The sequence below is a fragment of the Chrysemys picta genome, chromosome 13, assembly GCF_011386835.1.
Source record: "Chrysemys picta bellii isolate R12L10 chromosome 13, ASM1138683v2, whole genome shotgun sequence".
NCBI lineage: Eukaryota > Metazoa > Chordata > Testudines > Emydidae > Chrysemys > Chrysemys picta.
Genome location: NC_088803.1, coordinates 27,017,637 through 27,032,013, shown reverse-complemented (window position 1 = coordinate 27,032,013; position 14,377 = coordinate 27,017,637). Strand labels below are relative to the sequence as shown.

At 42.5% G+C, this 14,377-nt stretch overlaps 1 protein-coding gene across 6 annotated transcripts in view; it reads right to left on the bottom strand.

Annotated features, from left to right (window-relative positions):
• CBFA2T2 (CBFA2/RUNX1 partner transcriptional co-repressor 2) overlaps positions 1–14,377 on the bottom strand; it is a 94,536-nt gene that overhangs the window by 25,519 nt on the left and 54,640 nt on the right. For all 6 annotated transcript variants that reach the window (XM_008168139.4, XM_008168140.4, XM_042854976.2 and 3 more), the window contains exon 2: positions 680–823. In XM_008168139.4, coding sequence (XP_008166361.1) covers positions 680–823 — 144 coding nt within the window. The remainder of the gene's footprint in view (positions 1–679; positions 824–14,377) is intronic.

Below are 14,377 nucleotides of genomic sequence, written 5' to 3'. Positions count from 1 at the left end.
TAAGTGAGGCATGAGGGAGCAGAGAGGGAAATACCCCTCTGTACTGTGCTGGTGCTATTGCAGGTACACGAGTGTTGTTTCTTGGCATCACACTACCACAAAGAAAACCTAGAGGGAGTAGTTGGAACAGCAACTGAACAGAGCAGGGGTATGGAGGGACTGAATTATGACTAGGAGGGGCAATGACAGTCAACCTTTATTGGAAGGGTATAAATAACTGAAATGGGGAGAGATGATTTGGGGTGGAGAAGGAGGAATAATGAGCAACTAGACCTTCCTGGCAGCGAGATACATCAACCCATGGACTAATCTCCCAAAGGAAGCAGTGCGAGTACCAGCACTTGTTTTATTTAAAACTAAACTGGAAAAAGCACTTCTGTATTTGAATCAATGTACCATAGTGAACAATTCTGCACCAGCAGGGAGAGGCACTGGATAAACTACCTGGTAGGATAGCTTCAATCCCTGATCCCAGTTCTTTGCTACCGTGAAGTGCCCACTACAATGCATAACTAACTCTCTATTCTGGGTATCAGCACACAAAAACAACTGCAATATTGGCAGCAACTTTTAAAAACTGAATGTTTCCCCCACATCGAAATTAAGAATCCTGTTGAAAATTCAAGGGGAAAAGCAGTTTCCTAACATCAGTTCAGACCCAGGTCCAGACAAGCCTTACATGCCGTAGGAGTGAAGGACAGTGGCCGGGGTCCGCCTGGGTTCACAGGTGGCAGTGGTGGCATGCTTGGAGGAGAAGATCTTGACTGTATCTTCACTTCCACAGGCGATCCAGGCATCACTGGCACCCTCTTCTCACTAGCAACTGTTAAGAGAGGAAAAAAAGAGTTTAAAGCTTACTGAAGGTCAAAGAAGCACACATACACCCTGCCCCAAACCAAAGCACTCCTCTGAACTCACAAGGCTAGGGGGAGTAGTAGAGAAAGCAAGGTGCTCATATTTTGCAGTGATGAGGGCAGCATAAAAACCTGAATGGAATAGGTTAAAACCTCTGCAGGCAGGATACGGATATGGAGCACACTACAGTCTGGATTGATCACGAGCGCACACATTAAACACACACTGTTCCAAGTTTTTTGTTTGGTTATTTGTTAAATCTTTTCAAAAGTAACAAACCTGCCTGGCAGCACCGGCCTATTCCTGCCAGCACACTGTACATACATGGGTGGGATTTTGAGAAGTGACTCATGAGCACAAGTCCCATTGAAAGTCTGTATGATTTATGCTGCTAAGTCCCTTAGACACTTTTGAAAAATCACACCCATAGTTTTAAAGAAGGCAGCTGAAAATGAAAGACTTTCACATCTCCACCCCTCATTAAAACTTGAGGTCAGGCACATAGCTTTGGGGAATCACCATCACACAACACAAGGCAGAGTTACATTCTTTACAAGGCGCCTGTGATGCCATCAGGTGGCTGATGGAAAGAGCAAACTCGGGCTTTGACAGGTAAGTAAAGGAGATATTTGTAAAGCTCTTTTGTTTCAAGGTTTGATATTCAGTGCCCCAGCAGGTGTGTGTTTGCAGGTGTCAAATGCACGCCTCCCTTCTGTGAACAGCACGGGCTGTGCATCCTTGCAGAAATACAGGGCTACCCGATCACACAAAAGGAAGGATGTGTGAGCATTCAGATAAGTACATCTGAATAGATGAGTACTTACGTGGGCACTGAGAATCAAGCCAATAAAATGTACGGATGCATACACAGTACAGTATTCTCCTAAAGGTTTGGGTTCTTAAAACTTAGTTTTTATAAAACATCATTCCATTTCACCTTCAAGGCCATGTCTTCATTGCAAAAAAGGTGTGACAGTTAACTCATTGTTAAATCCTAGTGGAGACGTGGCACCGTAGTTTTTAATCTCGATATAGCTAGTCGAGATTGACCCCAGGTGGAGGGCTCTAGGGTTGAGCTCAACTAGTTACATCAATAAAAACTGTGTCTTGTTTCCACTAGGATTTGACATTGAGATAGCTCTCCACTTGTCTGCAGCAAAAGACAAAGCCCAAGCGTCTCCAATGCACGGCTGCTTTACAAAGAGCCAATAAACCCGCCAGCATATTAATCAGAGAACATGGATGCTTATTGTTGCTGCTCTGACGACACTGGCACGCAGCTCATTCATAAGTTTATGACCCAAAAGGAGCACCGTGAGACGATGTGATCCATATCATCCCCCTCAACAACGCGCTGACCACTTTCTGCTCCTGAAACCGATGCCTGTCTCCTCCGATTAGTTCCCGAATGCGTTGTGACTATGTTGTAGCATGCCCTTCATAAAAACGTTGAAAGATTTCCAGCACACCCATCTGGGCCCTGGCACTTTTTTTTTTTTTTTTGCAGGGAGGTGAGGGGAGGGAGCAAGGGAAGGAAGGAAGTGACAGTTGTCTTTCACTTCTATGTGTTGTGTGCAGTGTGTGAGAACCCAAAGGGAACCATCATTGCAGACCACCTGCTTTTTCAGCAAGGCTGCCAAAGGCCTGGAGGAGAGCTTAACAGTTAGACATGTTTCAACCTTCACCACTTGGCATAAGCTGGAATTCAACACAGCCTACAAGCAGGGCACTGAAATGCCTACTGAAGCGTTGACTGAAAAGTTTGGATTCTTTCTAGTGTAAAACGAAAAAACCTCAGCTGCTTGGATACTTTTATAACAGCTGAAACTAATTGCCTTCACTGCTGATTGGCTATGGGCAAAGGAAAAAGCATTCGGGAACTTTGAAAGGTGAGAAGGCACATGGGGCATTTCCCTTGTCACCAAGGACGGCTGGGCAGTTTTTTGTTTATATATAATGAAGCATTTTCCTGTCTAACAAGCCTACCAAAGAGTTCAGAGCATGTTTATGTTAGGAAGGCACTTCAGAAAAACAGCAAATTGCTACTCACAGCTCCTTCACTGCCAAAAAACAAATCTAACTTCTATCAGCACTACAGAGCAAGCTGGACTCCATTCTGCCATGTGCAGCATCAAGAGAATTGTCGGCGAGCTTCTGATAGCATAATCTGTATTACTAGCGAGGATTTAAAAGGCAGGAAGGACCCAGCTAGACCTCTGGGGCTGATTAGAAATATCAAATAATACTTCTTAGCACTAGAACAGCCCTTCTCATCTTCAAAGCATTAACCATCAGTAGGGGTAAGAAGCATACACATTTTTACAACTGGAAAAAACTAACAGAGGTGAAGTGACTTTTCTAAAGACCTGGAAGGAATCAGTTTCCCGTTCTGAATTAGAACTATGAAATTCCTGGCTCCCAGACCTGTGTCCATCCACACCTCTTTAGACTGGAGCTGGAAACTATTGAGAGGGACTTAATAAGGAATCGCCCACTGACAGCTGAGTTTAACCCACTTAGGTGCTGTATAAAGACTGTACATAAATACTACAGAACAATGTCATTTTTGCAAGTTATCAATCAGCACTAAGGAACACAGTTGTACCAGGGCTTAAACTCTGAGTGGAATAATACTATTTTTTTTTAAAGGAAACTGATTGAAATGAGAAGTTTTTCACTGAATTATAATCACAAAACCTGCTGCTTTGCAATTTATGGCAGCAATCTGTTCTCCTCAGTAAAGATGCTGGTTTGTGAAAGCATCGAAGGAACAACCTGGCGCCAGAGCCCTTCTGCACCAAGCACTTGGCACTATCGCCCATGGCCTGAAATCCCGTATGCAAGTCACACGCTCCTGTTTTTCCTGCATACACCAGACCACAGGTATCTCATTTATTCTCCTTGTGGAAAATCATCCTTAAGGTCAGCAAGGTAACAAATGGAGCTTGCACTCCAACAATCTCCCTCTCTGTGAGATTAGAGAGGTGACATTGGCAGGGTGAGCAGAGATGACTATACAGTAAAGCATCCATTCTCAAGCAATTAAGAAACTCTCTCCATTTCAATGGATTTGGGATTGCTCACAATTAAAAATCAAATCAAATCTGCAGCCCTACAGTATTTATATAGCAGCAGGTGTGTGTTTTAGTTTATATAAACTCTGTTTCACATCAGTAATTTTCTGTTCAAATCTCAGCTTCCCATCCGCCAAGAAAGTGACCACAGAGATTATTCAAGACACTGGCCATATACTGTACACTTCCGTATGCAAGTGTTCGTTCACACTTTTACATTAAATTCATACTGAATGTGTCCATCCTTCCTGTGTGTTCACTTCCTGCAAATACTCTAGCAAATAAGTTTATTGACAGGAAAATTGGAAGGGGGGGTAGAGGGGGGAAGAGAGAAACCAACTGTGAATCAGACAAGTATTCCAGAATATTCACAGAGAACAAATTTTGAATTTGCAATCAAAAATATTCACACCAGAAACTTCATGCTAAGAGTTGCACTCATCTGTTCAGGGAACAGAAACACACCCTGGGATCTACAGCGTTCAGTCAAAACAGTTCTAACTCTAAATTTCCAATACTTTTGCTCCATAGTTTGTGAGCTACCCAGTGACTGAAATATGTTTGCACAAATCATTTGAATACATGCAAACAGTGAGCTAACTCATGAAAATTATAATCGATTGCCAGAAAAGAAACAAACAGAAAAGAAATTTTTACAACATTTGATAAATGTCATTCACTGTAAATTGTTCTTCCTGTTCTAGCTTTACAAAATTCAATATTCTCTCCTGCCTTTACCTCCAAAAAGACAGCTCACATGCAAACATATGCACGGTACCCCTTCCATACTCTGTTTTCTTCACCCCTTTCCTGTGAAACCTGTTCCCACAACTGCATATGGGGAACATGACATGAGACATACGATCTCACTAGAGCATGGAATGGAATCTTGACTTTGATGATCTCTCTTTCCAAACTATTTGCAGGACATATTAAACATACTGTCAAAACACTACCAAGGGCACATTTTTAAAAACAAAGTGTTTTTTTTTTAAATAAAGCCCAAGCAGAAATATTGCCATTGTCAGCTATAACAAAAGTTCAATGGAATCCCACCCCCTCCACCCCCAATAAACAATCCCATGCACTTGTAATAATTTGCAAAACACTGCATTGCTCTGTGGCAGTGCATGAGAACCTGAAAGCCAAAACTCACAAGAAATCAAGTGGCTTGTTTTCATGGCTCACCATGAGTGAAATACAAAAAGCAAGCAGCGCTGTTAGATTTCACAAGCTTTCTATTACTGGATTGTTGTGGTTGTAACCCAGAGAAGGACATATCTGTCTTCTAAACATTCTGATTTTACATATCCCTTTAATGGGAATAATATGGGTTTTTACTCAGCTTCACACAGAGAAAAACGAGCTAAAATGGGACAGTGCAGACACTGATGCAGGAGGTCAGCTCTCCCATCAAGGGCTGAAGGAACATTGCTTTCTTCTCATACTGAACTGTTTAGGAAGGTTTGCTGGTTCATCAATGACAGGATTTTAATTCAGTCTCCAGCTGCTGATCTCCAGCTGTGGTTAGGGAGAAGGGACACCCAGCGGCTGTTCAAACTGCGTGCAAGCCATAGAATTTGCCAGTTATCTGAAATCATGTTGAATAGAATCAAGTGCAATGTTAACTGTTTGGAGGCAGGAAGTGGGACATGAACTCAGTCTAAATGCACATCCAAGTTAGGATGCTTTTCAGCTCCCTGACGTACAAGGTTCATAAGAAGCACCAAACAAGACAACACTGGCAAACCAAACTCCTTCTTCCAAACCTGCATTTGTTGCTGCAGCCTCCCTTTAAGAAGAGCAGTTGCATTTGATAGCGTGACCACTCAGAACATCAGTTTAGCATCTCTTCCTAAATTGGACATCTTAATCTGTTATACTTCAAACAGGCTTCCTTCCAAAATTCCAGACAAACTTCAATGCTAACTCCTGCTCCTCTACAAATCTCTCAAACTTGCTGTTCTATGTCTCGTGTGGGAATGTTAGCTGACATGGTTTGGTCTGACGGTGCTGATTGGATCTATTTTAGAAACGTTTATGAATTCTGTGTCGCTATTTTCCAAACACTGCCTGTAGGACACAGATTGAACATGTTTATAGCACACAGCTTTTGCCATCAAGCTGCTAAGCATCACAATTTTATGATGACATGTGCTGACTTCACATCCAGAGATAGCAAATGTTGACTGGTTAATGAAGACGCGCTGAATGAACAAGAGAACATTCCTGCCAGTGCCAAGATGAGAGGTAAATTATACTGAACTAACCTGAAACAATCTGAAGTGTTACCAGGGAATAAGATTCACTTTGTTTAAAAGAATCGTGGCCATTGACATTCTGTTTTATTCTTTACTTGACAACCGTTAGTGTCTCCATCCTCATAAATTTGATGGAGAAAAGCAACAGGGACACAGGGGGTTTGAAAACCAGATTTTACAATGATTAATCAATACAGATTTCAGCTGATTTCCATGTTATTCAGCTGTAATAGCAAAGCTTCTGATTTTGTATATTGGATGGCCTGGAGGTAGGAAGCCATTTGGTTTGGGGATACCACTAAGGATGTCCTTGTGGCGAAAACGATGGGGAATTTCAATGCATTTTTCTTCTCAGCGTATGCGCATCATGCCTCAGGTGGCACATGACCAGGATTCATCACTGAATTTGGTCCGCTGGTTGGATCATTGGCTTCCCCGGCTTGGGCCGGGCACTGACTGGGGGTCTGACATGAATGCTGATCCATGCATTCAAGAGTTTGGGTTGATTTTGTGCCCATTCAAGGAACTGCTGGCCACAAAGCTGTACTGTATCCTACTGTGATGGGGTGTACTCACTGGCCCTGAGAAGGTAAATCAGGCTCAATTAACTATCCAGGCTGCACCTGGAGGAGGAGCCAGGGAGCGGGGATTAATTAGACACGAGGCTCAACTGGGCAGGGACAGACAGGGCCTATATAAGCCAGGAAGCTGGCAACAGAAAGGGGCTGCAGGAAGGCAGGCTGCAGTCACTCCCTGGGAGGAGGGAGGTGTGTTGGGCCTATAGAGGGTAGTTCACAGTTACTCCCTGGTGAACCCAAAGAGGGGGAAAGCAAGGAAGGTAGAAGTAACAAGGGAAAGCAATGCAGGCCTTGGCTAACTGGAGGGCCCCTGAGCTGGAACCCGGAGCAGAGGGTGGGCCCCGATTCTCCCACCAGCCACTAGGGACGTGGCAAATACCAGGCAGAGGACAGTGGACTGCCTGGGACGATTTGGTCCAGGAAAGACTTTGTTACATCTCCCCGCCCCCTGGAAGGGGGAGCCATGTTGTGACCTAGCCAGAGGGCTGAGTCACGAAAAGGAGGCTGCAGTTCCTGGAGCAAGCAGGCCTCAGAACGAGAAGACAGTGGGTGAGACATCGCTGGAGGAGGACACAGTACCTTGCAGAACTAATCCCCAGGATGGCCAACATAAAGTGCCACCAGCGGTGAGTGCGCCCCAGGATTACCCCCCAACCGAAAAATATACTGCATGGCACTCCAGTAATTGGTTTGACTAGATTTTCTACGCTAGTTGCATTGTATTTTATTTTGCTCCCTAACTGTTGTCTTCATGTAGCAGACAAAGAACAACAGTTAAGAGTAGCACTGCTGATCAATTTCTCATTTAACAAGCGCAGACTAAGTTCTAGTTAAGGATCAAGTCCCAGAATGAACAATGCGTTAGAACAGGTTCTGGAGGAAGCTGTCAGACCATCTTTGCCTTCACTCACAAATCAGAGAAGTTCTTCCCCTCAGCTCTCCAGCAACAGCTGAGCGTTAAACATGCCCTGTTGTGTCCACAATATACACACTTTTTCAATTCAACAGTTTAACCACCAGCCAAGACAGGTTTTCAAGACATTTACTTTCTTTAAGTAAACCTTCCTGCTATTGCACTTAATAAAAGGAAAGTGTTGCTATGATGGGTGACCTCAGAAGAATAGCCAAATTCTATTTAAACTGTAAACGATAAAAAGAAAAGTCTGTTTTAATAATCCTTTGCATTCATACGATTTTGAAAAAAATAAAAAATCAAAATATCTGGGTGGCTAGGGAGTGTCTAAAAGACTCCAGAAATTTAATTTCTATCTTAAAGTCTTTGGAAACGAAGAAAGAAACTGAGAACCAGGAGAAATAAAGGACGGCAGGACAAAAGCTAGATAAGCAGCTACCACGAGAATTCAACGTGAGGATAAGAAAAACGTATAGTATGAAATAACCATGGCCAGTGGAAGGACTAGATGACTCCAAAAGGCTGACAGGATAATATCAGGATGTGTGATTTCCATGTGTTAATGAAATGTGGTTTGTGAACCTGTTAAATAACAACATTAAGCTCCAATATTAAAAAGTTGGCATCCTGGCATATTTGAGGACTGAATAGTCCTGGAGTGGCACAGAAGAAAGCTAAACATGTCCTAGTAGACAGAGATAGTGTTGCTGGGAAAAATGGGAAGTCATCTAGGGAAGAGAAGGTTCAACTAGAAGCAAAGTGGAACTGATGGTGGGAGGATGCTGTGCCTCTGACCTCACAATGCTAAGCAGTGCCCTTTGGCGGTAGCTGGACAGAAAGGCTGGATTACTATGAAAGGAATCTGAATGTTGGGATAGGAGCATCTATCGCCTGGTCAATGCACAACGAGGAATAATCTAGTTTTAAAAAGGTGAGCACAAGCAGTTTCCCCAGTGACAAAACTGGCTGCTAGCATTAAGCTAGTAATGGTGAGAGGGGAAGAGTAAATGTTGATCCTGGTACAATAGCCAGAGCAGTGAGCTTTCAGGCAAGTATACAGTGCTGGGAAGAATGGAACAAAGGCTAATATGATATGTAGACAATGTAATTGCCTTTTATATATTAACCAGCTCAAGATTATAAGGCTATTCTGGTTTGTACAAGTATTTTATCGATTCAGTGCTGGAAAAGTTAATTCAATTAAGGAAGTCCATGTCGAATCTGAATTTAGACCTGGTCTACACTGAAAGGGCAGGGTGACCCAGCTACGTCACTCAGGTGTGGAAAATCCATACCCTTGAGCGACATAGTTAAGCCGACCTAACCCCTGGTATAGACAGCACTAGGTCAACAAAAGAATTCTTACCACCTCTCCGGGAGGTGAGTTACCTACCCCAATGGGAGAACCCCTCCCATCCACGTTGGTTGTTTCTACTCTGAAGCACTATAGCAGCGCAGCTGCAGTTGTGAGTCTGTAGTATTTCAAGTGTAGACAAGCCCTTAGTTTGTAGGTCCTAACTACAAACCAGCAGAGTCTGTCCTGCAACACACAAAACTGTTTGCTGGGTTCAACCAACTTTGCTATTAAACTGATTTCTATATTTTGTATTAAAAAACAAAAACGTTAGAAGCAGCAAGGCAGGAAATCATCTCCATGCAAAGTAAATGAATGTTCACAGGTTTGTTTATAGTAAGGCCTACCATATATCCAAAGAGTCCCTCTCCACCCACTGGTAATCATAGTTGGAGTGATCAGAGTCAGCAAGGCACTTGCCACCAGATGATTGGATTCTAATGTCTGTAAAGTAGCCATATTTTGTTTTTACACGATGCCTTCTGGAGTGAAGGATTCTGCCTACATACCCACTGAAATGCAGCCTCTTATGTGAAAGGGTGGGAGCAGCGCATAACATAGCAGTAGGGAAAGGGGACATTTTAGCTGGGACAGCAGAGCAAAACGCTACTCATACAGTAAATGCCCAGGGATCATTGAGATCCCTGCAGAGCAAACAGGACTGTCTTTCATCCTAAAGAGTCACCCTCCCGAAAAAAAGCAAAATGCATGAAACTCACATTTATCTGCCATGTAAGTAAAAAAGACTGAGATGATCTGCAGGGTTACGAACCTGAAGTTACATGGTGACTTCAGTTGCAAGTTAGATGACTTGCATCTGAAGAAGTGAGGTTCTTACCCACGAAAGCTTATGCTCCCAATACTTCTGTTAGTCTTAAAGGTGCCACAGGACCCTCTGTTGCTTTTTACTGAAGTTACATGAAGTCATAATACTTCAAAGTGGAGGCTCAGACCACTTAAGACATCCCTTCAGGCTGCTTTGTGGACTCTCATAGTTTAACAGTACAGAAGATAAAGCAAAGTTATGTATTTTAGAACTTTTAGTGTGGTGTAGAACGATCCAGACAGGATGTTACTGCGCAGCAAGCTAGCCCGCTGCAGATTCACTGGCTTGCCGTGCCCCACATCCCAAGTAGACAAACTCTCAGTTTGAACACTAGGAGAAACACGGTTCGGAAAAGGAACAAGAGGGCAAGGGAGGGGATGGAGTTACCATCTCTGGGGGCTATTCAGTAGTAAACTAGATCCTGCTGACAATCTACTAGGGATGGTTTAGGATAATTAAATCAATACTGCCCTGAAGGTGAGGGGCAGACCAAGTGGCTTATTAGATGTCCATTCCAGCCCAAATGATTCCATGATTAAAAGGACACATTGCTATTTCCTTGCTTTCCAGGAGATCCTGTTGTTAATTTTAATGCAGCCTAAAAGCCGCATCAGTGTAACTTGACCTGAGAATGTAAATAGGGTGGAGTGAAATATAGCTTGCCACCTTCCCAGCTTCAGCGAATGTTTATTTTAAATAACGTGCTTATCTGCTCCAACTGCTCACCATCTGTTTTCAGTCTCCACCAAGCTAATAATTTTCACATTAGGAACTGAGAAATGGGAAGAATTACATTTAAATTTTATTTTTAACATCTTTGCTTTGCTCTTTGAGGTTGTCTTGTCTCCTCCCCTTGACAGCTTCAAGCCATTTATAAAGAACTTTCCACCTCTGCACAGTGCTTTGAGATACTCAGATGAGAGGAGCTATATGAATGCAAAGCATTTGTGTTATTAGTCTCTACCACCCTGTGCGAATACCTCAGCAATATATCAGCCTACAGTCCGATACCTGGTAGCTCAAATGAAAATCAGTTTGCCTAGAAAAGAGCAAATCTTTTATCATTTGGCAATATAATTACATAAAAAGGTGGGGAAAGAGGAAAGGATTAGGTACACAAAGCATTAATGAGAGCAGCATAAAGACAATGAATAAGCGCAGCCTTAAGGGAAGGGAAGGGAAGGGTGAAGTGTATTTTGTTACAAAATACCTAACTGGAGCAGGGAAGAGGAAAAACGTCGTAAAATGTATGGGGTAAAGATTTTAGGTTTCCATATAGAGAGTTTCCAGGTGGCCTCAAAGTGCTTTCAAACATTCTATGGCCAGAAGGAACCATTGTGATCATCTAGGCTGAGTTTCTGGATATAAAACACAGGCCAGAGAACTTCCCCACAATAATTTCTAGAGCAGATCTTTCAGAGAAACACACCATCATGATTGAAAAATAGTCAGTGATGGAGAATTGTTCCAGTGGTTAATTACTCTCACCATTAAAACTTTGCCTTACTTCCAGTCCGAATTTGCCTAGCTTCTTTGCAAAGATGGCAAGTGTTGCTACAGTACTCCATTGTACAGTTAAAGAAACTGAGGCACATAGAGGTTGAGTAACATGAGTCACACAATAAGTCAGTGGCCAATCTAGGTGAGCCCAGAACTACTGACGCCCAATGCATCCTCTTTTATACATAGACAATTCTCTAAGGGGCTACTATGGGTCCTATTGTGATGGGTGGGTATAAGGTTCCTGCCTGGGAACGTCAATGAATGTGATCAATCCATTTTTGTATTGTATATTTCAGTTTACAGAGCACCAGAGGCTTTGATCCTGTAAGATGCTGTGGGAGTGGAGGGGACTCAGCACCTCACAGCAGTGCTTAGCTCCTTGCAGGACTAAGCCCCTAGAGTTTGGGATAGGCATTTCACAAATCAAAAATAAATGCATGCATCTCCATTGCCATCTCTCCATCTCCCACACACATCTGTTTCACTTTCAAGCTCAGTTATGTGGAACTCAGCTATAAGAAATTGAAATAGCAGAATATGTTATCATTTGCAACCAGTCAAGGAAGCAGTTAATAAGGAAAATAAGATTAATAATTTCTTTTCTTTATGGCTGATTGCTGATCCTTCTCTGTTTTATCCATCAGTGATTTTTATGAAAACCTATTAATGTGTTTGGCAGTATAAAGTTATCAGCATCTGCTCAGTTTTATAGTGATTCTTCCTATTTTGTTGTCACATATTTAATTTCAGCATTATCATTTCAGCTAGATCTTGCTTTCCTCCTGCATAAACAGTGCAGTACCAACCATGACATGCAACTGGCTCAAGATTACACAGAGTCTGTGGCTCAGTTCTGGTTTACAGAACCACAGCAAATTTAGTGCTTAGCAGCCACAAAATTTTGGTCCACAACCTAATGACACACATAGCTTCGGTCCAGATAATTGAGAATCTCTAAATACATAGCTGGGGTCTGCAAGAAATCACTTCTCTAATTTCACAGGCACAAATGAACCTCTGCCAACAGAAGTTTGCTGATGACTGATTTGCATCATAGAGGACTGATTCTCTAAAAAGGTCTGAGGAGCATCGCTTGGTATACAGTTTCTTTCTGCTCATTCAACAGACTTATTATGGAGCTAGATGGCAAAACAGTTAACAGCTTTGACTTTCACCTGGAGCCCACACCTGAAATATATTTAGCAGTCTCAGCCTAGTCCCTAATAGACATGAGGTAACATGGATGGACACATTGACAGAAGCTGGTTGGGTTTTTGATCATTCTACAGCTATGTACCAGCTCTCAAATGGGACATGGCTCGGATGGAATCACTGCAGAACGAAACCCCCATCGTCATCCATTCTATTAAATGGGGTATGCGGTGTGGGGGAGAAATTAGCAGAGTGGCCTGGGGGAGGGGGTGGAAGAACTGAAGGGAGGCAGCTGAAGGGAGGGAAAGCAGGTCACATTTTAAAAACTGTCCTGCCCCCAAAATGCCAAGCTGCCCTGGCAGCAGCAGTTCATAGTTCTGGAGCCCTTATACCCACTTTGTATTGGAAATGCCAAACGAAGAGCTCTGCAATGGTCACCATTTAGATTTTATAATAAAAAGGGCTGCTGGGCTCAGGGAAAGGAAGAAGGGCTCCAGAACATTCAGGGACCATTTGTAAAATAAAGGCAGAGGTTAGAAAAAATAATTTCCACTTGTTCTTCTGCTACGCAGTATTTTCCACAGCAGGACACCTTGCATGAGACTTGTTTTGGAGAAAAATTAGGGTTAGTGAGCAATACTGCCTGCTCTGTCAGAGTGTGCATTAGACAGTTACTGGGGCTCTTCTTCCTCAGCTGTAGGCATGTGACTTTTGGCTGTCCGTCACACAATGCAATTGAAGTGGGAATCAAGAGGAACCTACTGCACATCCTGATAAATTTTCTGTTATGAAAATATGCCCTGTAGACACAACTTACACGGAGAAGTGCAAGAATAAAGTTAGTGCAGTTGTTCCCTCAGGAGTCCATCTTTTCCCTTTCTGAACTGTTGAAAGTAGCCAATAAACCTGTCTAGACTTCGCGCCTGGCATTCTGCAGTGACAGAATGATGAAATACCTCCAAGCTCCTTCTCCAGAGGAATTTGCTTCCTTCCACAAAAAGCAAAACCCCATTCACCATCACGATCTAGCTGTCCAATACTGTAACCAGAAATAGAACACCCAGACCTTGGATAGCCAACCATGGTCAAGCAAAGCAAAAGATCCTCGTTAATTGGCTGAATTAGTTATAAACATTTTGGTAACATTTTGTTTGTTTACCACTGCACATAGGGGTACAAAATAAGCTGAAAATCCATTTCTAACGTAACACAGATATTTAAGCCTCTGCAATATTTATTCACTAGGTTAACAGCATTTCGAATGAAAAATTACAGCTGCTAAACATTTTTAATGGATACCAAAATAACATTCAGAGTTCTTAAAAATTTCCTCTTGCTTCATTGCTCTCCAAATAGTCTTACTGTAATTTAAACTATTTGAGTGCAATAATGATGGCTGGAACTAACCTTCCAGATGTGGACATCTGTCTTGTATTTGCCTTACTGGCGAAAACATGAGGAAGATTAATGACTTCAAGTCCAACGGAGACCAGACATAACAAGTAAAGCTGGGATACAACCTAAGAACACTAAGAGCAGCAGTTTCTATTGTTGAGCCGTCACCAACACTGAATCAAAGATGATTTCAGGGTAATTTCCCTGCATGTATGTGTGTGAAGTGTATGCACATAAAAACATTACATGGAAAACCCAGCGGCAACATTTACATGAAACATTGTGTACAGTAGAAGCAAAAACTTAATATGAATATTAAAATTATGATAATCACTCTATTTGTGGTCTATACACACCTTCACTGTATGTGCTAATTTGAGAGATGTGTGGAGGAAGCCCGGTTATCCCACTTTAAAAAAAAAAAGTTCCCTTTAAGCAGGTAAGCTTCCAAACGTTCTGAAATTAT